This window comes from Cyprinodon tularosa, unplaced genomic scaffold (assembly GCF_016077235.1).
Source record: "Cyprinodon tularosa strain WSP-4 unplaced genomic scaffold, ASM1607723v1 ctg66, whole genome shotgun sequence".
Lineage (NCBI taxonomy): Eukaryota > Metazoa > Chordata > Actinopteri > Cyprinodontiformes > Cyprinodontidae > Cyprinodon > Cyprinodon tularosa.
In genome coordinates this window covers 5,897,584-5,923,672 of record NW_024039407.1, presented here as the reverse complement: position 1 = coordinate 5,923,672, position 26,089 = coordinate 5,897,584, and the positions used below count along the sequence as shown (strand labels likewise).

The window sequence follows — 26,089 nt, the reverse complement described above, 5'->3', positions numbered from 1 at the left end:
CGGGACGAATCTTTGACATTTACCAACATATGAAGTTTTTTTCTTCATTATTTTGCTTCTTAAGTAGGATAGATATGATGCAATATTTCTACCCTTACATCACCTGGGGGACAAATGTGATTCACATCTACAAACAGTGTAGCTACACAAGCACCGGTGCTGAAGAGCGCAAACACCCACACATGCACAAGAGTGAGCGTATCTGTGCGTAAAACGCTGATGAGAGAGAGCGTACATGAAGGAGAAGAATCCGCTGTGGATGGAGACAAGTTACATTTATCTTGATGTCGAGCGGCAGCGTGAGTGGGTTTGTGTTTGGATGTCTGTGTGTGTGTGCGTGCGTTAGTCCCCTTTGGATGAGCAGACGAGTCTGAGGATGCAGCTGGGAGCATGAGTCCTGACCAGGAGGAGTATGACATGGTCTGTCAGAAAGCTGTGACCATAATTGTTGACCTCTGCCTGCACAACAGCACCCTATTGGATCAGGAGACCTGTCAGGATTTCCTCTTCATATTGACCAGTCAGGGCTTTGATCACAAAGACGCAGGTAAGTAGACAAACTGTCCTGTTTGTTGTGTGAAAGGTAGTAATATTTTAACTCTCACATGCAGGGTCACAGATGTTTGCTCAGCCAGGTTCTGGGGAATGCTTAAAGCAGTAACCTTAATAAGTTTTGTGACCCCCACCACCAACAGACACATTAGAAAATAAGGGAATATATAGGTGTGACACAAAGGGAGAAAACGTGTGTAGGATTTATAGATCATCCTGAGCTGAGACGACGCCGGCCGATGTTGTCCAGACTACTAAAACTAAAGGATAATGACAAAAAAATGCCTCTTTTTATGCCTCACTGGACAATTGAACACAAGTGCAGCTTTTAAACACAGTAGTTTTTTGTGTGTTTAACACTTAAGACTTCTAACTTATTCATGAGCTGATTTACACGTGTGAATGTGTGGTTTAAGCATGCTTTGGGCTCTTTAGGTGGATTTTTAGAGTGCAGCTACTTTACTGTAAGCTCTCTGTATAATCTAGCAAATGATTGCTCTTGTGGTTTCAGTTTTTTTTTTCTTCTAGCAGAAGCAACTTTATTTAATTTCCTTTTACAATACAGATAAAATGCAGTAAGATCAAAAAGATGATGAGAGCGTTAATGTATTAAAGACTGATAAAAGCATGCCCCCATGAGCTTTCATCATGTTGAGATTAGTAGATTGGAGGATCCTATCTGGTTTCATCAAAAAATAACTGCAGCAGAACAGCTGTTAGCTGAAGCCTGTCAGAAAATCAGATTATTGTTTGCATAAATCTCATCTACGACTGTTTGCTAATATTTTCCCCTTTTTATTTCCTTTCTCGAGCTACGGCTTACTGTTCCCTAAAGCTCAGATCAGATGCATTGTGTTTATCTAAGAAAAAAAAAGAAAAGGTGCAAAAAAAAAGTTTTCCCCCTTATCCTCAGGTGCACGCTACAGTGGAAAAATTATTTCTGGCTGCTTCTTCAAGAAATACTTTCCTGCTCACACAGGGCTTGTCACACCAATCCTGACCAAATCTACTGTCGCCTCGCATCATCCTCAACGGAAGCATCGAACGTAAATCACAGAGCCAGTGGCGTCCACCATTGAGCTGTGGGGACACTAAATGCCATTGCATGTTATGTAGCTACTGATGTAAATCCTTTCTGCCACGTGGAGGCTAAAGACAAGCTGCTTCTCATAATGGTGGAGGATGTCTTGGTTGGGGGGTTGTAGAAGATGTCTTCTTGCATGTATTTTTCTTTGCAACAAAGCAGGATTCCCACAGAGAGCAGATAAGGAATAGTATGGAGAAACCCACCACTGCAGTGAAATATTTAATTACAGATTAAATAGATTGCGACCTCCAGCAGTGGTGTCAAAAGCTTTCTTTTAATTACAAATTTAAGAAATTAGTCACAGACAGACCCTCAGGCTTATTCGCTATGGGACTGTGGTTTAAGAACATTTATAATCCAAAGTTTATGCATCTGTCCAATTTACAAAGCCCTTGAAATGAGATACCAGCACCTTTAAGTGTGTTTAAAATGAAAAAGCATCCATCTATATATTTATGAGAAAATACACCCATAGTGCTGCTTGCAGCTGGAGAAAATAACATCCTCTTTTTACAAATAAGTTCTGTTTTTTTCATGCTGACTGCACATATCTACTAAAAGGTCGAGGTAGCTGTGACACAGAGGAAAGGACAAGAATTAAAAATAGAGCTTTGACACTAAATCTGTTTACTAAAGAAGAGAACCTGAGTGGATCATGTTCTGATTCAGGATCTAAACAGGATTTACTGATCTACAGGCAGAGGGAAAAAAATCTATGGAGTGAATTTTGTTGCGTTATTTTTGCAAGAAAATAACATCTTTTGTAAGGGGAAATAAAACAAACAAACAAAAAACAATCAAAAGCATATTTTCAAAATGAATAAAAAATCCAAAAGGATAAAATATTTAACTAAAACTGGAAAAAAATTTTTTGAAAAAAATAATATCTAAGAAAACAGCGAATTTCTTGCTCTTAATATTTTTTTGTTATGTAAAGTATTTTGCATACACTGCCCTAACTGCTAATCTTGCGATCAATTGACATAAAGGTCCTGAAAATGAATTGGAAGGAAAACATTTTGGTAGTAAAATGGATTTTGGAAGTAAATTATTCTGGGCCTGATTAAGAAATGTATAAATGGCCAAAAACAAAACAATACACATACATATACATACAAAACTTTCCTGTAACGAAAGAAATAAACATAACAAACTGCAAATAAAGAATTTTAGTAACTGACATATAGAGCAACTTTGGTGCCCATACAGCAAGCAATTGAAAGGTTATAGATGTTTAACTCCTACTGTGCCATTTTGGAATAGTTTGGCTTTTATTTCAGCACTCTATGTGTGCAATGTGTGTTGTATACATATGCGTATATATATATATATATATATATATATATATATATATATATATATATATATATATATATATATATATATATATATACACAAAGCATATCTAAATACCCTTTTTCCAAGTCAGTAAGTTTCATAGCTCTTTGGAGAAGACACATTCTACAGATTTCAATGATATCTGCTAATTTGAGATAGACAGAAGCTCACGCAAAGCACACGCAAGAATAGCAGAGGTCTTTGTAATTTACGCACAGATTCCAAATATTGAGAAACTGCTGTAGTGTAATACAGAGAGAAGAAAAAAATGTTTGCTGGATGTACAGTATTTTAGAAACTGACTTTTATTCAGAAAACATTTTTTGATGGAAAAAAACAGCCAAATAGGACCGGTTTTATGTGCTTTGTTGGTTTTGCTGGTGTTTTTGAGGGGAATTTCTTGAGATGTCAGCTGCAAATAATCAGAGTTTTGTTAATGTGTTTAACATCAGACACGTCAGAGTCTTGTTGGCTCTCATTTCATGCATGGTGTGGGAGCTGATGTCAGTGGATATTAGAATGAAGTTGATGGTCTTGTAGAGAAATCTCAGATGAAGATTTGGACTGATAAGTGTGTGTTAGTCTCAGAGTTACTCAGCTACAGGCTTATTATTGTTGCAAAAGAACTAAAGCCCCCTTGAAAGGGGGCATTTGGGCTTAAGACGTTTTTTTTACAACGCTTAATTCCTGGAATGCATTTTTCTTCTATTTTTCAATTACAAAATGTGTTCCTTGCTTGCAGCAACAATATAACAACATTAACTGTGTAAAAATTAGAAATAAGATTCTCTCCAAATAAGAACCCTTTGATATTAAATGCAATCGGAACAGTGAAGTATCCCCTGGTTTTACCGTGAATGGTAAACAGTGAATAGTGACACTGGAAAGAGTGGGTTAGGAATCCGCTTCTGGGGTGGGCCTGCTAGAAATAGGAGGGATTAGTAGACTCACAACATGGCTGCAACCATAGGGTCGCCAATGAGGTAGCTTGGCACTAACAGTGCTAGCAAACAAATTGAAAAAGAGCAATTAAGCAGAGAGTAACACACAGCATGAATCGTTTAATCAGGCTCATTGAGCATTAGCATTCAGTTCAGAACTCCTACTTATAAACCATCAGCAGCTGAATCAAAAACTTCTTTCAGATAAAACACAAACACATGTGAAATATCTATTCTACCTATATTATTTATTTATTAAACATCAGATGAAAAGAGTGGAAATTATCTTTACGTGTTGGCCCAGTGGTATGGAGGGGGCGGGGTTTAGTTTGGTTTCGTTGCGCAGAAGAAGTCTGTCTCGATTCGGCTCAGGAACACAGTGCGCTCATCCAACAGGCAGCTTTCAAAGAGATTTGAGTTTTTCTACTGCAAACAAACAGGTCAGACACTCTGGTTTAATAGTCCAGTCCAAGAGTGTCCCCAGTGCTGCAGTTCCAGAGGTTATGCAGGAAAGCCGATCATAGTCTGGGATCCAGAACAGACAGGAACAGACAGAATAGGATCCAGATCAGGCTGGAACAGACAGGTGGCAGGATCCAGGTTCATAGTCTGACTGGGACCGGAAGCATGACCAGGCGGTCACGAACAGGAGCAGACAGGATCAGGTGCAGATGAGCAGGCTCAGTGGCAGAGGGTAGCCGAGACAGGACGTGCAACCAGAACTTGATGCAGGACCTTTAAACTGGTCTACTCCTTGGACCCAGGCTTACTTTGATAAAAACTGAACCTCCCCACATATAGAGCCAAAAACCTAGAAGACTCCGCGGGGGAGGAACAGTGGATGATCAGGAGACGAGACAAACACAAAAACCTCTTTCCACTGGCCGCCAGGATCCAGGATATGAACCAAGGAATCAAACTAACAGACAGGCTAACAGAAAGACAAATAATGATCTGGCCCTGAATACTCAGGCTGAACTGGATATAACCAAGAGGAAACAGGTGAGAGGAATAAATTATAATTGAGGCAGGGAGTGTAAACGGCAGGTGAAAGAAATTACTAATTAAGGGAGAGCAAACAGGCAAGATCATGACATTACCAAGTACTTTTTTACTCTCTTTTTAATTTAATTTGTCTATTTTTTAATGTTACTCGAGTAAAAAATGTATCAAAGTAGTGCTACTTTTACTTGAGAGCATTTTCTAGGTACTCAACCCACCTCTGCTAAGGTGGACTAAGAACACACACTAAGACCGTCTCTATTGAGAAATGACACCATTCATTAGCTAACAAACTGACAGTCAGTTTTAATACTTCTGTTTTAAATGACACTACAGATAGACTCAGACAGAACACTTTATCTCTCGTTGAATTAAGAGATTAATCATTCAGTCATTTCTTAGGACCGTGCTTTGCATTAAAATGAGTCCTTTTAAAAAGCCATACCAAGTGTTATTTCTTTCATAAGATGTTCTAACGGTCGTTAAGGTTGTAGCGCATCATCCGTTCAAACCTAAAGCTTTTTATGAGCAAATCTTTTTCTTTTCCTTTTCTCTCCTCTGCTTTGTTTGCAGATAAGAGTTGTATGTAGATTGCAAAGTAAGGAAAGCTGCAACTTGATTCAAAAGGCATGCAGATTGGTTGCAGTGGCTGGGTTTGATAATGTTGAGTTGCTTTTTGAATTACAAGCAGATAAAGGAGCAAACTATGGGTGAAATTGAAAGCATGGTAAGTGGTTGAATATGATGAAATCATGGCCCCAGTCTAAGGCTATACAGATGAGTCCTTAAAATATCACCTGAGCAAAGCCTTTTGTCTGCTCTCTGTAGGAGGGACCTCTTAGTGCTGCATTCAAGATCTTATAAAGTAAGAAATGTCCTGTTTGTCCTTGGTAATGCTGCTTTTAGTAAAATAATAAACTTATCTGTTAATGCAGACCATATACAGACAAGTTTCACATTTTTACCTCCACCAACAAGCTATTCTTCTACTTATTTCTGCTTGAATATGATAATAGGTAAATAGAGTATCGAAAACTTGTATTTATCTAAGTCACACTACGTCATCATATTTTTACTCAATTAAAAGATGAAAGTATTTTATATTATATATTATTGAGTAGCTTATTATATTTTAATAGGCTACTCAAATACTAAGTAACCGATTTACTTCTCATGATCATAACGAATGATTTAATATTTTATTTGGTGCAACAAAGAATGAGATAAAAAAAAAAAACACCATATATCCACATATTTTGGTGGAATTAAGACATTTTTAGACTTTAGAAGACATTTTTGAGTTATAAAATGTACAAATTAAAATTCCTATTCCTATTCAAAAAGGGGGACCGGAGGGTGTGCTCCAATTACAGAGGAGTCACACTCTTAAGCCTCCCGGGCAAGGTCTATTCGGGGGTGCTGGAGAGGAGGGTCCGTCGGATAGTCGAACCTCGGATTCAGGAAGAGCAGTGTGGTTTTCGTCCTGGTCGTGGAACGCTGGACCAGCTCTACACCCTCAGCAGGGTCCTGGAGGGTGCATGGGAGTTCGCCCAACCACTCTACATGTGCTTTGTGGACTTGGAGAAGGCGATTGACCGTGTCCCTCGGGGGGCCCTGTTGGGGGTTCTCCGGGAGTACGGGGTGCCGGGCCCTTTGATACGGGCTGTCAGGTCCCTGTATGACCGGTGTCAGAGTCTGGTCCGCATTGCCGACAGTAAGTCGGGCTCGTTTCCGGTGAGAGTTGGACTCCGCCAGGGCTGAGAGATAGGGTGAGAAGCTCGGTCATCCGGGAGGGACTCGGAGTAGAGCCGGAGTAGAGCCGCTGCTCCTCCACGTCGAGAGGAGCCAGTTGAGGTGGCTCGGGCATCTGGTAAGGATGCCTCCTGGACGCCTCCCTGGTGAGGTGTTTCGGGCACGTCCCACCGGGGAGAGGCCCCGGGGAAGACCCAGGACACGCTGGAGAGACTATGTTTCTCGGCTGGCCTGGGAACATGGATGGATGGATGGATGGATGGATGGATGGATGGATGGAAGGACAAATATCATTTAACCACTAACCCTTGACTATATAAAAAAGAGAAAGTATTTCTCCTTAATGGACATTTGTCTAAACAAGCTGGTTTTTATTAAGTTAAGTTAGTGTCGGTGCAGAGGAGCCAGAGATTTTACTCAGGAAAAAGAGTTGATATTTTATCACTTTTTTCTCAAGTAAAAGTAAAAAAGTACAATGCTTTAAAACTACCTCTAAAAGTATTTTTTTTTCTTCCAAAAACATAAGTAAATGTAACGGAGCAAATGTAACTAGTTACTACCCATCTCTAAATAAAATTAGTATTGATTTACAGTATCTAGCTATGACCCTGAAGTGGGTGCATTCTTATTTTTTTCTCATAAAAAGGAATTTTGTTGAGTCTAATGTGGTAGACAGGAACGCCAAACCCTGAAAAGCTTTGAAGCTTATAAATACTCATGGTGACAGAGTTGACAGTGTGCTGATACACAAAAGCTGCAATTTGGTAAACATGACGTTCGACCAAGCCAGTGTCTGAATGATTCCTGCCATACAAACTTTATATTTTGACATGAAATAAGTGGGAGGAGGTGGATCTGGTTAATTTCCCCCATTCTTTATAACAACCTTTGACAAGCTGGCCCTGCTATATTTGGCCCCAAGCTGGTCGTACTGACTTTTTTCATGGGACAAGGAGCGGCTTATGCGGGCGAAGGCAAGGAAAGCATATTTGTTTGTATAGCACAATTCCACCCATTAAGGATGGGATCAACAGGCCGTTATTAGTGGCTATAAAATGGTGTCCGACTTCACCTTCTCTACCTCCCAGTAGGTCACTTATCGTCGATAATAGCTGCCATGGCCACATCTGAACCCTTAAGTTTTATTTATTACTTACCTACTTTAAACTTTTAATCTACTTTATTTAAATCCTGCCTGCCTTCTTTTTTTTTTTTTTTTACCGCGTTTGAAGCTTATTTCGGCCATTTATTGTGATCATAACATCTGAAGCGGCTGACAATTCAGTGCAAGGAAAATTCAAATTGCTTTGCATGAATTAAACAATAAAACAGGAGAAAAATTAAAGCAGAATCGAATCAAGTAAAGATAAAAACATGATAAAAGTAGGTAGTAAAACAAAAACAGGGCCTCAGTTAACAGTTCAACTTATAACAGTCAAAGGCAGTTCTATAATAATGGGTTTTTAACTTTGCCTTCAATAACTTCTTTTTCCTGGCACTGTTACAGTCTACTGGGAGTTTGTTTCGGATAAGTGGAGCATAGGACCTAAATGCTGCTTCTCTATATTTGGTTCTAGTTCTGGTTGTACAGAGTATGTCACTGCAAAGAACAGAGAACCCAGTATTCAAGGCCAGACAGACAGGGGGGTTACTCAAAAAGCATTAATTTAAAAGACCGACTGCAGATCTTCAGTAGCAGAGGCTATGGCGTCTAAGGCTGGAACCTCTGCAGGAGAGAAACACAGGTTAGTGACCACGATAATCTGACGGCGGATGATTATGAAGGTGTGATTGACTACCCTGGTTAAACAGTCCAGGCAAACCGTTCAGATGGGAACAGGCAGGCTCAGAGCTCGAGAGGCACGACGGGTCAGGATCAGGAAATCAGAAACACTAAGGTATGAGGAGAGGGGTACCCCAATAACAGGGGCTTGACCAAGCATCAGTATTTGATCAATTTTGAGTGAGACTCTGTTGAACCATTACATCTCCAACTGTCCCTCCAGCATGCCATAGAGCACTGTCTACTGGTAGAGACCAACACAAATGGGGGCTTCTATAGTTCCCCCTGGGAAACTAATCTACAGGCCTTGAGAAGAAATAAATAATTCAATTCAATTCAGTTTTTTTATATAGCGCCAATTCACAAAACAATCAAAACATTCACAAACATCTCAAGGCACTTTACACTTCAACCAGATCCCACAGTCAAATTGATTCAAAGTTTTCTATCTAAGGAAAACCAGTTGATTGCATCGACTCATTGACTCAAAGCAATCCCTCACAGTAAGCATGCTTGCAGCGACAGTGGAGAGGAAAAACTCCCTTTTAACAGGTAGAAACCTCCAGCAGAACCAGGCTCAGTGTGAGCGGCCATCTGCTGAGGCCGACTGGGGTTCAAGGAGACAGAAACAGAGATACAAAACGCAGCTGTAAAAGGCGGCCCCGTCCAGGAAACACACAGCCAGGCAGACGAGCTCCGAGCCAGCTCCCATGTCAGAGGATGAAGAGAGCACATCCAGTTAGTCACAGTCAGAGAAACAGGACCACACTGGAAAACAGGCCGATCTCCAGCATCTATAAACAAGGGTGTTGATGGAAGCAGCACAGCTGATGTTTCTCTCCAGGATGGAGTCACAGCCAAACAGGAACAGACGAGGCAAAGCTACTCTGAGGAAAAGCTGAGAGAGCGTGATGTTAGAGATTGAACTAACAGATTCTGCAGATTGGGAAAATAGAGACAGAATAAATCAGAATGATGAAATGGGGGTCCCTATGTCCTCCAGCAGTCAAAACCTATAGCAGTATAACTATAGAGATAGCTCAGAATAATCTGAGCCACTCTAACTATAAGCTTTAAAAAAGGAAAGTAAAGAAATAATATATTCAAACCACTGTTACCAATAATAATAATATGATGGCTGTTTGGAGGAGAGGCCTCACAATCTTTACAATGCATAGAGGAAATGCACTCTGGAGGTTGGTAATTCAGGCTGAGGTTTTACTTTTTTTATTCAATAAGTTATTTTATTTCATAGCCTAAGGCAATTCAAAGTTTTAATTTATACTTTAGTAAGAGTTCTAAACTTAATTGCAGGCTATTATTAACATATAAATGACCCTTGACTGCTGTTTGTAAAGATGCTTTTAACACTGTTTTCAATTCAATTCAGTTTTTTATATAGACACATGTCATCTCAAGCCACTTTACAGAGACAATTCAATGAGATTATACAGTCAAATTGATTCAAAGTTTTCTATCTGAGGAAAACCAGGTGATTGCTTTGACTCATTGACTCAAAGGCAATCCCTCACACCAAACAACAACATGTTTTATTGTTGACTTCAACATCTTTACTGTTGCTACTAAAGTTCTGCAAAGCACTTACACAAAAAGGTTGACATCGGGAAGCTTTGGAGGGCATCTAAGTGTAAGGTAAGTAGATTTAATATAACTTAATTAAACTTACTTTGGTACTTAAGGAATGGACCTGGTCAGCAACGAATACTCATGTGGCGGAAAAAAAAAGTAGATTTGATAGCTGCCACGGGTGCTAGGAAAACATCCCCAACACCGTTATACCATCATCAACAAACGGAACAGTTGTTACAAGATAGAATCATCAGCTTTGAAGCTTGAGACGTTCTGGAACCCCCTGAGGATGCAGTTTACCCGGGGTACCCAGAGAGCACCCACGTATGGCCAGGGAGGACATGCAAAGTCCACAAAGTAAGATTAACACCCACAACCTTCTTGCTGCTCTCATTCTTTCAAAAATATTCGTTATGCATCTGATGTTGCTGCTTATCTTCAGCCATTTCTGAACAAGGGATCATTTTTCATGTTGTTCATTTATTCAAATAAATAAATGCTTAAGTAGTTCATAACTGTTTTCAACATCATCCTTTGCTGTGTTTTTAGTGTGTTTTTTCTTTGTTTATCTTCAATGGTAAAGAAAACAGCTCTCTGCAAATCTTAAGAAATTGTAAAATCAGCCTAATCAGAAACTGAAAATACTTTATAAATCACAGCGTAGTTAAGGTTGACAGCACGGTAAGGTTAAGGTTAAGTGAAAGTTGACAGCATATGCATTAATCAGCTTTAAAAAATGAATGACATTAAAAGAAAGTTGTATTAATATGCCTTAATATGTTAACTTTGAAAGCCCTAGCTTTAAGATTTTTTTTTTTATTGTTCCCGTTGCCAAGCAGCTTTGGATTAATCGACACTGCTCGTTTACTTTTTTAAAGTATCACCTGTAGTGTAGTTTTTTTACTTATTAACATACTTTTGTAATATTTTTTGCATTGCTTATGTCTAATTATACGCTCAACACATTTTTAGTTTAACCTGGTGAGACTCACATAGAGAAAAGCTGCAATTAGAATATTTTTATTGACTTGAATGAAATAAGTTCTTTGGCGCCGAGCGCCGGCAGAAGACTTTGATTCTGTGAATCGGCAGTCACTTGGATGAGTAACCAAGGAAAATGTGAAGCTGATTAAGAGTCTTTCATATTTTATTTTCAGTTAAGATTCATTTTAAATGTGCCATTCTTATGATTTGGTAATGTATCTAAGATTTTTTACCGGTGAGCACCAGAAGCTAAAGTGCCAGAAAACAGGCGCAATACTGAATATTTAACAGAAGGAAATTGGAAGTATTAAACCGTATTTATAGCATCTTTACATTTCAAAGATCTAGCATTTCATATTGCTTACATTTTTATGCAATGTTTTGAATTCCATGTAAGTACCATGAGGCTTGATGTTTTAAAAAGGGGCTTCATGACCGTTTGAATGTTTTTCATACAGATTTGATGCAGAACTGATCTTGTTCTTTTGTACTTTAATTTCTGTACAGTTATTGTTCTTATTTAACCAGCAGGACTGCAACCACAGATGTTCTAGTTGATTGATTGATCTGCTGATTATTTTTGCAGTTAATAACAGTGTTGTAGTACTCCAGATCGGTCTTGGTCTTGAGACCGGTCTTGAGACCATTTTTTGATGGTCTTGGTCTCGTCTCGGACTTGACCGCATTTGGTCTCGGTCTTGTCTCGGTCTCGGCGCTGAGGACTCTGCATTTTATTTCAAGACCGGTCAAGACCACAACTGTGGAAATAACGCTAATCATCAGAATATTATCAGTTTCTTTAAGATCCTTCTTTCTATTGGATGCTTGGATTCAAATCCAAGCAATAACCTGTCTCATTGGTAAATGCATGTTTTGTTTTTTATCGCTGTCACGCCCACCCCCTTTCACCTGCATGCGGGCTGCAGCACTTCGATTGAAAGTCACAAGTGGTTGTCTGAGAATGGGATAAGATATCGGCCAAATCATGGGTTATAAAATTCGGCTATTTAAATCACAAAGAATATATTTGTAAAGCAACATTGAGAAGAAAGCATACAGCGCAATGTAAGTTCTGCAGTGCTTCACTATCAGATATGGCAGGTATAAAGGTTATATAGTTTTTTTTTTTTTTTACATATTTAGGTCATTATGTTGTGACAGTATGTTATGAGACCGACAAGCTGTGAGAATATTAAGCACTTCTGCCTTTTCTCCATGTTCCCAGTACTAACTAGAGAAATACACTGCTTGGTCAAAAACAAACCATCTGATCCAGCAACAGGGTCTTAGAACTGACAAAAGTCAGTTAGGCTTTTGTGCACGTATTTCAGTGGGGTTTGTATTTCTGCAGATGTCACTAGTAGCTCAGGGAGGAAGTGAAGGAGATCAATCTATTTTTTTCAACAAATTATCTCATAACATATTTTCACAACTTGGTGACAGATATAGATTTATTTAAGAAAAGTTATATAATATAGCTTTAATCTGTATATGAGAGAGAAACAAGAGAAACTAGAAAAAGCTCTTTCGGAGAAACAGCAAGTGGGAAGCTTCTGCTGAATGGAAAAAGCTGAAATTACCTGAAGAACATATGAAAATGTGATATGAAGTTATCAGAAACTTCAAACTGCAGAAAACAATTGAATCATCTGAAGATTTTGTAGGGTAGAATCATTTGGCAGTAAAATGGCAGAAACAGACTCATCTTAAAAGCTGCACAGCCAAACCATACATGATCAAAAAATGTATTGAATGTGGGCACGAGAAGGGTCTTTACATAATGTCTCCCAAGTTTCTAGGAAAAGTTCTAAAGAAATTTTGAAGGGGGGCCACCTGCTTTCCACCTGCTTTCCAGAAACATGTCAGGCAGCAAACAGAAAAGCTTAATTCCTGTCCAAAAAGAGAGCAGAATGAAGCCAAAGTTCACAGCATAGGCTGAAAAGTATTAAATTAGTTGAATCAGAAAAGAAATTACAAAGAAAAACTTTAGTCTTATCTGGTTGAAGAAAAAATGAGTAGCTTAAGGATGGGAAGTAAAATGTTGAGGAAGATGGTATTGAATAAGTATCAAAATTTTGAAATCATATGTGGAAATGTCAAGACTTGGCAAAACAATTTGAAATGATTTAAAACGTGTCGGTTGATCAGCATAGAGAAAACAGTGTCATCCTTAGAGGATTGAAAATCTACAAACCTATGTGCAAGACTGGCCATGAGAAGCAGAGTAAGGATAGAGAGAGAAGCTTATAGAAAGAGTGCCAATACCACTTAAGGAGCTGAATTTATCAAAAAAACTAACCTGCATGTAACGAGCCGCTGTGGTGATGAAAGCACCGTTGGCAGGCATAGACTGCATGTTACGAGGTTAGCAGATGCTTTATTACAGTGTAAATCTTAGAACCTGATTAAGAAATATGCACTGAGGTGTGTGGTCAACAGGCCTTGGTAGTGTAATTTGAAGAAATTGGTTGAATTTGGGTCATAGCTACGAGCCATACGGCACAATGAATGAGTGTGTGTAAGGAAGAGGCTTTTATTTTGTAGAGTCCCTTTAGTCTTATTTCGAAAGTCCATCATGGATGTGTGTCAAGGGAAGGGTCATGCCCAGCAGTGATATAGAATCCATTTCTAAATATGAAATCACTGGTTTTCCATGTTATTGGGTGAATAGATGCTGTATTAGAGTGTAAATGGGAGACTTTTATTGTGAAATTCGCTCTGGGGTATGTTTTGAAAAGGTCCCTAGAGTCTAATAGAAACAAGCTGGTAGAGTTTGGGTCATAATGCTGAGCCATTTGCATCAATTAATACACGAGTATAATATAGAGGCTTTTATGTTGTAGAGTCACTGGAGTCTTATTTTGAAAGTCTAGCAGGGTTGTGTGTTGAGAAAAGGGTCAGACCCAGCAGTGATACTTGATGACTTTCCAATCGTTAAATCACTCTTTTCCCCTGTTATTAGGGCAGTAGATAAAGTAGCAATGGGAGGCTTTTATTTTGAAATTTGCTGTGGGGCATGTTTTGAAAAGCCCCCTAGAGTCTAATTTTAAAAAAGTGGTTGAGTTTGCGTCATAATGTTGAGCCATATGCTGGGGAAAAAAATATGAGTTTAATGTAGGGGCTTTTATTTTGTAGGGTCCCCGGAGTCTTATTTTGAAAGTCTATCAGGGTTGCGTGTGAAGGGATGGGTCATGGCCAGTAGTCATATTGTATCCATTTCCAAAATAATAATCATAATCCATAATCATAATGTTTGCCACTCAGATGTCTCAATATTGATAAATAAAGAATGCGATAATTGAATGTATATTTCAAATGTATGTTTCATTATTTCATGGCAAATTTACTTATTTAGTTTTGCATGTCATATTGGTACATTATTTTGATAATTTTAGATTTATTATTAAATGGTGCAGTTATTCATTACACATAAAAAAAAACATTTTCCATGACATATTTAGCCTTCCATACTGTTTTCACAAAAAAAGATGCTGCTGTGAATTTAGCATGCATTAAGGCCAATGCAGCGGGATAGTGACCACAAATAAGTGTAAGTCATCATAAAAATTGCCAAGTATTCTTTTCTCGATGCAAGAGAATGCCACAAAAATGCTCTGTTTAGGTATTCACCCAAGAAACATATTAATAATTGAAGCGATAGCTGAGTCAAAAGTTAAACTTCAGTTATTTTTCAAGCATCAAAGCATTTATAGCTTGATTCTCAGAGTGTATTGAGAATATACCTTTGTCTTTGCTTGCATCAGCCTGTTGGTTTCAACATCAAATTTTTAACATCAAACAGAGTCCCTAATTCAGACGCCGCAATTCAGGTACAAAGATACATTGAAAATAATTCAAATGAAACTTTTTGTTTTGAATATTTCATAGGGAACTGAAAACGGTTCCACAGACACAACAACAAACCTGTAGAATGAGCAATTCTATCCAAGCGACGAAGTTAAACTAAACTTTTCTGGCCTTTGATGAACATGTCAGATCTTATGCATCGATTTCTTAAAAAATATTGAGCAGGAAATAAAATGGCAGTGTCTTTACATAAAAGGATATTATCCTATTTTCCTGGTCCCCTGTTAAAGCATTTTATTTGACAAAAACTTAACCACATTTCAGAATAAGTGTGCAGAAATCTATCTGTCACTCTTAATTATGTGTTTAGCTATACCCTTCTTGACCTCATTAACTTGAATAATGACCTTATCACTTTTACAAACTCCTTTGGAGTCCGGCCCACTCCACTCCCACAGTTTAAGCATTTGTTTATGCAAGGCTTTGTCAAAGCTTTACTGCAGACTTTTAATAATGTTGAACTCTGGACTTTAGAGCCCTCTTATTCTTTTCCTTTTCTACTACATTTGATCTAGATTAATCAATTTGTTTGATACTATTGCATTGCTAAAGTACCTCATTTAAAAAAAAAAGACACAGACACATTGCCATGAAACCTTTGAGTCAGCTTTTGAAACACAAACACTTTATTTATGGAACATGTAATCAAAACATTGGGTTTGGGGCTTGCAAAGATTTTAGTGAAAATAAAAAATGAATAAAAAAGCATCTAGAAAAACGAAATAAAATCCTGCAGATTTAAACCGCTCTACTTATTTGGGGTATGGTTCAGGACACTTTTCATTTGCAAAAATAACTTGTACCCAAAGTTCTCCACATAAGATTCAGACCTCATGGTGCTAACTATTTTGTAAAAACACTTCCATGTTAAATTTATTTACTTTCCCCCTGAAGACAGTTGCACACTATAATCTGTATTTTTAAGTCTTTTTTCGCCCTGCATGGAAAAAACAAAACGTTTCGCCTGTTTAGCCAGGCCAACAACAACCTAATGACTCCCCATTACTAAGGGATGGACCTGTTTTCGGTTCAATTTGCATGTTTTCTATGCCATAACAAGGCTTCAACGCTACTCCAGACCTTTTGAATTAAGAAAGCTTTTTGAATGGGAAGCGAAAAGTCCAGCGGTTTGTTTTTTAACGATATGCAAGCTTCTCAGTGGAACAGTGGGTAACACTGATAATTTGTAGCAAGAAGGTTCGGGTTCAATTCCCGGCCTACGGTCTTTATGCATGGAGTTTGCATGTTTTCCCTGTGCATGCGTGGGTTCTCGCCGGGTATTCCGGCTTCCTCCCACAACCTGACTGTTAGGTTAATTGGCTTCTCTAAATTATATTTAGGTGGGGTACACATCCTGCAATAGACCGGCGACGTGTCTAGGGTGTGTACCCTACCTTTCGCCCATATACCGCTGGAGATAGACACCAGCGACCCAAGCTGGGAGGGAAAATTATGGAAAATTGATGGATGGAATGACCATGACTTAGAATCTTCAACAGTAATTACTGTCTTGAAACCTACATATGAGGTTCACAAATGAAAACAAAAAACAAAAAAACCTTTAACCCCTCTCACTGCCTTGTTCCACCTCTTAATTAAATGTGTGTACATAATGTTCTGTTTCCAAATCATGCCCTTTATGACCTCATTTGGGAAAATAACCACTCTTCCCCATCTAAGAGTCTGTCAGGTAGGCGCTATCTCTCTGCTCACCAACACCAAGCATCCAAACGGATGCAAAAAGTGCTTCTATTTTTTAAACGAGACATTGTCGCTATTTTAGCTAAAACAAAGTCAATTGCAGTATTGACAGGTTTGTAATGACCCAGCAAGATAGCCTAGTAAACTAGCCCCACCCGCCAGCGGCCAAAATAATTTTTGCCTGCGAGTTTAGTCTAGCCTCGATCAATGCCCCAGGCCCTAGAACTGCCAATCACAATGCAGAGATGTGTTTTGAATTTTTGGATGCAAAGTGGGCAGGGTTTTGAGGGCATGATGACAAAGCTGTGTGATGTTGGAGAAAGCACAACAAGTAAGATAGCAACAACTATTGAACAGTTCTCGTTTGACTCAGCTTTGGAATCAGTTTTGGAAGGTTTAGACTTGGGTTTTTTGTTGAAACGTGAGCAGGAAAAGGCTCTACGCTGATTCGTTTTTAAGAAGGAATTATTCGCCGTTTTACGGACAGGCTGTTTGTTTACACTCCCCCACCAGCTTTCTGTCGTGCTTCCTACGTCACAGTCAGTTGTGCTCATTGGTCAGAGTGTTTGACAATAGGCTTAGACATGGATTTGAAAAACAACGGGTTCCTCTCATTAACAATCTTCCGATGTGTGATTCATCGGGGCCCAACTAAATCACCCATTTAATCTCACATTTAGTCTGGTTTATCAGGCTACTGGCAAGGCCTTTTTTACCGTCGTCATTCCAAAGTGTCCCACCCCAAAAAAACTGCTGGCATGTCATTGGTCCGACTCACTGGTTTTTATGAGACAGAAGTATTAGCGACAGTCTTTTAAAGGCATACTATGCAACATTTTTCCGTTAATTAATGTGTTCCATAACGTTTTTGGATGATTAAATTAGTCATTTCAGGTCGAACAAAGGTTTTCTCGGCCACCCTTGTGGTCTGTAGGGGAAATACCGTACTTCCAATTGCAGGAGCCCTCGGCCCGCACCCACAGGCTCAGAAGTCTCGTGCATCGCGAGAGTCGGTCTTGCTTTACGGCGAGAACTTGGCTAACTACAATCTTTGTTATTTAGACACATGTATAGCAAATAATGTATGAAAAACATGCTAAATTTTCAAACTTGAAAATTGGAACAAAATAGTCACTTACCGCAGTAGACATGGTGATTCGTTGCGTTCGCATGTCTGCTAAGCTCAAAACAACCGCGCCTGGCTTGACGGAGAAACCAGGAGAGCAGCTGAGCATATTTACGACAGTGCACTTTTACCTTCGCCCTCTGGGGGGAGCATCGCTGGAAAATCAACACCGGTTGCATGGTATACCTTTAAAGCTACAGTGTGTAATTTTCAGCGACATCTAACGTCCAGACTGCAGACCGCAGCAACATGAACATCTCCCCCCCACCGCTTCTCCCCCCCAACAGTACGGCGAGCGTTACGGGACAAAATGTCTTCCATGACGTCCGCATCACCTACCTTCTCAAGTGATGAGGTTTGTTTACATAGATAATTTTACAGATAGTATTTCATTAGTCTGTGTAGGGTAGTTCCTTTGCCTTCATTCAAACTTCCATTTAGAAAACGTCCTCTTTGCTTGCAAAAGGATGCAAAATTTACTCCACAGATCCACAGAGCCCTTTTTTTTTTACCAGGAGCCCTCTAGAGTCATCTTGTCTTGCTATATTTTCCCTGCAAATTCCCCCTGCCGATGGATGAATAACCCCCCTCTGTATTTTCAAACCGATTATGATGAAATGAAAACAAATAATTAGAAAGCCCTGGGACTTCTTTTCCCTCTTGTAGATGTGGCAAGGCAATAATAAGCCTCTCTATAATGACCATTGTGTTGAATCAAGACTGGGTTGATTTTATCCCAATCAAAGTAATATGCTGGCCCTGCCTGCTGTTATAGGAAAGACCTGCTGTCTTACGGCAGAAGATAAAAGCACGGCTCTGTGTCTCACACTCTGCTAAGAGAACATTTCCCACAGATCAGGCGCCTTGCTAAGTTATTGATATTCACTCCCGAGCTGCGATAAAGGTTACAAAGCACATCCACTAAGCCTTGTGTCATTCCTAATGGCCGAATGCACCTTTCACCCCTTTAGGCTGTCAGCCTTGTTTGCAGATTTTCCTCTCATTATCAGCTGCTTCTTCAGGTGTGTGGGCTTCAAAGGACGAGGCTCATTTTTCGTTGCTGCATTTTTTTCAAGCTCGTCTCATTTCCAGGTTTATTGAGCAAGACTTCGGCCGGCGGAGGACATTAGCATCCGCCGGATCACTCGTTTCCTTCCCGCTGATCCGCTCCTCTGTGTTATTTGTGATATTTGCATTAGTGAATGGTGCATTGCAGGTCAGTTCCAAAAAGAAAAAAAAACAAGAACATTAAATTAACTGCTGTGGGGAGATTAGCATGAACCACGGTGGCTTTCAATAATTCATACCCACTTGCTACTGTCTTGGCATTTTATTGATACAACATTTCACTGTAGACCACAAAGGAATGCTAGAGACAGCCTGCTCCTGTTGTGAGAGATAACACAGGGAAAAACGTCTGTCTCAGCTGCCATGAAAAGACCAAACGCCAGTCCTCAAAGGCTTGTGTTGTTATTGTTGAAACCATTAGTATATAAGATCACATTCCAACATTTCATTTGTGCATTCAGTGTATTTACACCAAACATTTAACTGCCTTTATGCACAGAGCAACGGAAATGTAAGAGATATCTGCCAGGTTTGTCCTATTTTTGCTTATATTCCGTACTAAATTGTTTTAGATCAGATGTTTTCAAAGTGGGGGTCGGGACTAGGGATGCAATTACCAATTGATTAATTAATCCAAAACTGATTAATCTTAACAATCAACTAATGATTAATCTATAAGCGACCAAAAAATAAAAAAATAATTTTTTCCTATATATCAAGGGAATCTTTCCGTAACATTAAAGGCTAAACATCTTTTGTAGAATATGCTGAATTAAAAAAACAAAAACAACTACATTATTATATTTTAACAATTTATTGAACCAGCTGTATAAAATACTGACTAAATATTACAAAAAAAAATGTTTTCTTTCTCATTATTACTCATTTTTAAATTTATAAAAAATAACAAAACGGGAACCTCTTATGCTACTAATTAAAAAAGATCAAAGAAAATATTTGAAGTTTATAATTTTTAACTAATTTGCATGTATTACATGGCATATCGCTCTGACATACAGTCAAACTGTTTATCACTTTATTTCAGGGAAGTTGATTGTAATTGTGATCTAATTGCAATGTCACTGATCTCTATTTATTCACTGGATTGCTGATAGGCAGAAAAAACAGAAGTCATCCTCTGCCATCTTGGTACTCCCCACTCTTTCACAGTCAAGCGATAAAATTGCCTGTAATGTTATTTGACTACCATGACATTGTAATCAAGAAAAGTATATTCACTGTACAGTACATCATCAATTTAGCACTTTTTTTGTGTGGACGTGGGTGTCTGTCTGCATTTTTAATCAATCTTAGCACATCGTGGGGCCCGCGTGCTCTACTGGGGACAAGTGTCTGCTCCCCAATAGAGCACAGTCTGGGTGAATATGCAGCTGAAACAGGAAACATCTTTAAGTCGTACTAATTATAGACTGTAGAAAAATGTTCCCCTGATGGGGTAGTGCAGTATAAGCCCATAATGTGCAGCCTGAGATTTAGTCCTAAAAAGCAGCTTTGATTTTCACACCTTTACTCAGTGATGGGCAGTAGTGCAGCTATTAGTTTAACTACATTTTCCAGTAGCTTGACCGTAGCGTCGCTGCTTTATTTATCAAGTAACTTTCCAGTGGTGACGTTATTATTTTTATCAAGTAGCGACGTAGCGTCCACGCTACAAAATCCATGGCATAACTAAGTAATGAAACCAGGTTTTCTATTTTTGAAACAACAATCGGAGTTATTCGTTGGACATTCATGCATGAGCCTCTATTCTGCCTCTCCTGTCTGTGTCTACGAAATATGCGCATGCGTACTGCAGTGGAACTCAAAGAATGACACCCACACACACACACAGACACACAGAGGCACACACACAGCATAGAGGAGGAGACAGAGCGCCTTATCTTCAGAGATTTTGAAACTTGTTGAATCCTCTGATAAAAAGTACGTGTTCAGATGTTTTAAGGCTTATTTGCACAGATAAGATTTTTTAGGTATGGAGGAACAGCTCTCCCATATATAAAAATAAATACATAAATAAATACATGCTCAATAAATAAATAAGCATTCAATTAATTACCCCCCAAAATACAATGAATAAATACGTAGGTAGAAATTAAATTATACAGTGAGACATAAATGTATATATATTAATTAGCTTCTTTATTTTTTCACCTTTTTTGTAAACAGTTTCATTTGTTACTTGAATTGACTGTTTAATTGAGGTCTGAAGAAGTTTTCTCTAAGGGAGACCCTAAAGAAATAAGATGCCTTTTGTAGGGTTTTGTTTTCCCTAGAGATGTCCATTGAATGCAAACTCATAGCCATGTCTCAATGTGTAGAACACTACACAGTACCTTTCATTTGGCTCTAATAACAGCAGATTGTTTATTTTTTTTGTCTACTAGTAAATAGTTTAGTTTTTTTTATTATGCTGATTATAAAGCAATGTTTATACTTGTGATATGTCATTGGCTGATCTTTAATAAATGTTTTAACCAGTGCATCAGACTCATTTTGAATTGATATTAGGTTGGTACAACGTTAAGTAGCTTCTGATGTTGTTAAGCTACTGTTAACACATTAGTGTAACTTAGCTTGCTATAATTCTTTAGGTGGTAGCTTTGGTGTAGTGAAGCTTAATTTATTGTCGAGGAACTGATAGCTTAGCTCACTACACTGGACAAGTAGCTTGCCCAACACTGCCTTTACTTGACTAAAAAGTTTAACTTGATACTTCAGCTATTAGACAGTTGTTGATTTTTTAAACAGAAGTATCTATACTTCTACTTGAATAAAGTCAAAATACATTTGACACCCCTGTTTGTGAATAATGGGTCGGTGTTAACCTGACTCCGCCAGATGGATTTGCTCCGCATATCCATCTGGAAACCTTCCGTTGAAATAATTTTGGGAAGGGGCGAAAATACTGGTTAGCTGATTGGCCTATGTTGGTGATAGACGGGCCAAATAAACCAATCAGATCAACAAAGCATATGACGTACTAACAAACCGACTACGAAAAAACACAACCATAAGTCAGGCTACTCTTGCGGAAACCAGTCGGGAGAAGAGCAAAAACATCTTTTCCTCTGAGAAAAGCCTCCAGAGCAGTGTTTTGCTCTTCTTTCAGTGAAGAAATACTCTGTAATTCCAATAAAACTTGCTCGATAGCCACGCTAATGCTAGTTTCATCGGCTGAAGCCGCCATGTTCTTTAGACTGAACTGTCGTGCTTCTCGTTGCGTCACACCTCAACCCGCCTCAAAGCCAACGCTGATTGGACGTTCGTTTGGTGAACGGCTCCAAATTTTCTTCAACGGAGAGTCTCCAGACTGATTAGCGAGTGAAACCTTGAAAGCTCGCGAGATCAGGATGGTCTCACGAGGCTAGGTCGGTGTACCTTTAGGTCTTTGATATTTCTTTTAAAAAATAATATCAGAATATAAAAACAAGTGGCTGTTTGATTATTGTTTTAAAAAACAGAAAATTGAAATAGAATTACAAAGCGATTTTTAATGTCCTTTGTTAAAAAAGGTATGGGAAAACTTTTTTAGTTTTTGTTTGAGTACTGTATTATATTTCAATGAGCAAAAAAGTAAAAATGACTCTAAAAAGTAAAGTTCTTCAAACTACATTTAGTTCTTCACCCACTGACCCCTAGCATGACCAACCAAACTGGCTGGACCAATCGCATCATGGGAGGCAGGTTCATAACAGAACAGAGCTGATCTGTAACCACAGCAGTTAATATTACAGCTGCAATGCAGCAATATTTAATTGATACAGCTGATTATGTCCTGAAACAGCTGTTTATATTCTTTAAATTAAAACAAGAGTTTTTCTTTCTGAAGACAGAAGTGTTTGTGTCACATATGTCATGGTTTTCCCCTTTTGGGGCTCTGAGTTTTTAGTTTTCTGTTATTAGTTATTCTGTTTTGTTGATCTGTGGTTTATTTTCCATTATATTCAAGCAGTCTGTAGTTACGCTCTGTTGCTCCCCTGTGCTTGTTTCCTTCTCCCTGGTTTCCTTCTAGTTAGTTCTTCTCACACCTGTTCCTTATTCAGCTCATTAGTCCATCCTTTGTTCTGTTCCCCTTTTATACTCCACCTCTGCAGCCACTCAGTTGCTCTATTCGAAAACCTAGGACGCGTCCGTAGAAGGCCAGATTCGAAGTACGATTATGTCATAGCGCGGCGCCGAGGTCTGGTCGGATTCTAAGAGTCCTCGTTATGCGGCCTTAAAATGCGCCCTTCTTTTTGCCTGATTTGAAGGACGGGTCTGATGTATCCTCGGTATCCTTGGTTTACCCAGGATTCATTGCGAGACCAAGCAAGCCGTGATCAGAGGAAAGGTTACTTGGCGCCGAACAGTGGTGAAAATTGGAAGTCCAGTTTAATATAATACAAGTCAGTGAATAGTTCCGTCTGAGATGAAATAAAATAGTTGTTTTAATGGTTATTGAGTCAGATATGTGGCAGGAATGTTTGGTTTATTTAAAGGTTTTTATCTGTTACTGTGTAAATGGGTTTGGCTGGAATTTAAGGACAGATTCTAATATATCTGCAGGGTGGGGACTATAAATCTGATAGGATTTTTATCTTTATTGCTGTTTTGCACAATATGCTTAACTAAGATTTTGTTGTTGTTGAATATTAGAGATTTTGCTGATTTTTTTATACATGCATTGTTTAGATTTACTTATATCTTTCTACCCCTTTTATAGAATAGAATAGAAAATCCCTTTATTGTCCCACAATGGGCAGACTTACAGCAGAAAGATTATTGAAAATGGTCACACAAATGAGGACCTTAGAAAAATATATAAGAATAACATAATAGGGAAGAGTTAAAAAAAACAAACAAACAATGCAATTCTGTAAAGTGTTTTAACAATATAAAACTGGAGAATAAATAACCGATATGCAGCTATGGACATTTTTACAGTAATTTGAAAATAGCAGCAACATCAGAGATGTGCAGAATGACAGCAGCAGGTTATTTAACTGACTAAGGTTTCTATCATTACATTTGATTGTATTTATTCCTGCTCCCGGTGGTTGGAACCTTTATTCCACTCTGGATTCTTGTTAATGTAGTCTTTGTTCACTTTACAATAAAAAAGAAATAAATAAACAAAAAACTTCGGTTTTCATTCTTTTCCTGCTTTGTGTGTCAACTTTCACGGTTGATAAGCAACAGACCTTATGGCAGTAAAACCCGCCGAAGGGTAGACCCGGTCGAATTCACAGCCAAAACTCTTCCGGTCTCCTTATTTTCAAGGACTTCGAAGGATCCAGTCTAGGTAGACCGAGTCCTTGGAGGATGCAGAGCCAGTGTTGGTTCCTTGTTGTTGTTTTGTTAATACTTGCTCCTCATGTGTGTTTTTAATCAGTATTTTGTATTTTTGCCACTACTGTATTTGCCACTGGATGTTTATTAAATCTACAAGACTCACCTCTTCAACCTCACCTCTGCATTTGGGTTCTCAAAAACCTCCACTTAACCTTGACAACATAGGTATTTTATTTTGCTAATCATATATTTTTTTCTCTTTTTTTTTTAACACAAACAAGAGAAATCCATTGCATTACATTTTTACTTCATATTTTAAAATTAAAATCAAATAGGGATTTATTTTTTTTTTTGTTATCCGTTTGTCAAAAAAAAAAAAAAAGAGACCAGAATGACCCTTTAATTTGTTTTGAAAAATTTTCCCATTGGATATATTTCAATAATTTTGTTTTATTTTGTTAGGAACATTACATGAAACCTTTTAATATTCTTAATTCTACAGATTTTTATCAGCCAGACTGTTTTTTTTTTTTAGTCTAACAAAAACAGATGACGTAGGTAATGGTACAAATAAGATTTTGAAGGCATGGCACCTTAAAACAAGGAGGATAACAGGATCTAATGCACGTCTTTTTTTTATAACCTCAAGTCAAAAGCAAAGAGAGACACTAAAGCACTTAGCTGAAATCACAGAAGCACTTCAAGGGAAGAAGGCAATAATGACATTCCATATGAGAGTCATTTTTCATTAAAACAAATCCTCAAAAGACACAATTTTAGCAGCGGTTCAAATACGAACCACCATCTCTGTCAGAGCATCTGTGAACAGAATTATAAATGGAAACACATTCATCTTTTTTTTCTTTTTTTTTAAAAGCCTTCTGGTGTTTCCTCATCATTTTAATTCTGAAGAGTGACAGGCAATAAGAACATCCCCGATGATGCTCATTTCAAGTAATGTCATCTGTTCCTTGGCTGAACATATGTGGAAGATCATTGAAATCCCATTCGTATGTGACAAAAATAGTTCCAGATAGACCAGGAAACAGCAGTCTGGGTTTTACCCAGCATTTCAAACTCAGAGCTCTTCTTGGGGATTCAGCTTTATTAATAATAAAGGTGTAAAATATCTGTATTTTTCTCTCAGTCCAAGGTCACTAACTATTCCACCACCTCACTGCAGCACTCTCTTCTTTCATTCAGTTCAGACGGGGTTTAAAAACCTTAATTTAATGCTATGCTGAAGGTTTAAAATGGCTCTGTAATTTGGACTCTAATCAGATTGGGATTAGAGGCATCAAAACTTCTCAATCCCTTTACTTAAAGCAGCACTAATTTATATGTTTACCTTAATAGATCCTCTCCCTGTGATGGCATTCTTAGTGTTTATGAAATAACTGAGTGGTCTGTCATCTACCTCTATTGGCTCTGATCGGTAAAGCATACTTTCCTGAATGATGGCAGTCTTGCGGCTATGTTCTCGTTATCACAGTCAGATGAACAGCTTTATGGCAGCCCGATATACAGCCATTAGCTTCAGTAGCCACACATCTTGCTCTATGCTACCAACAGGTGATTAGAAACGATTTCATTATTTTGGAGGTTTATGATGTGGCACAGCCGGCAAAAAAAGGCAAAGAAAAGAAAACCCATGTAAGGCGACGAAAGAAAGGGAAAACATGAATCCGATCAGGACATTGCTCCGAGACATGACATCAAATAAAAAAATTGCAAAACATTTATATTAGACATTATCTAAGGTAAAATACTACCATCCTCTCGTTTGGTTGTGATATAATCCTCCAGCTTCTTAGAGACCAACCCTGCTGTAGCTCTTGGGTGAGCGTCTCGTGGAGGCCAGGCAGTATTAACAGCAGTGCTATTTTTAAAAGGTCCTGTAGGGGGAGCTCCTCTTGAAAACGACTTAATGCTTCTTTAACTAAAAGTATATATACTTGTGTAAAAATTATCTGATGAGGGTAAAAGTACACACTGAAATCCTTTAG

General features: G+C 38.4%; 1 protein-coding gene across 1 annotated transcript in view; it reads left to right on the top strand.

Moving 5' to 3' along the window:
* Positions 1-226: 226 nt before the first annotated feature.
* The window catches only part of syt6a (synaptotagmin VIa), a 186,766-nt gene continuing 160,903 nt past the window's right edge, over positions 227-26,089 (top strand). Inside the window, exon 1 of the mRNA XM_038309189.1 lies at positions 227-547. Coding sequence (XP_038165117.1) covers positions 391-547 — 157 coding nt within the window. The 5' untranslated portion in view covers positions 227-390. The remainder of the gene's footprint in view (positions 548-26,089) is intronic.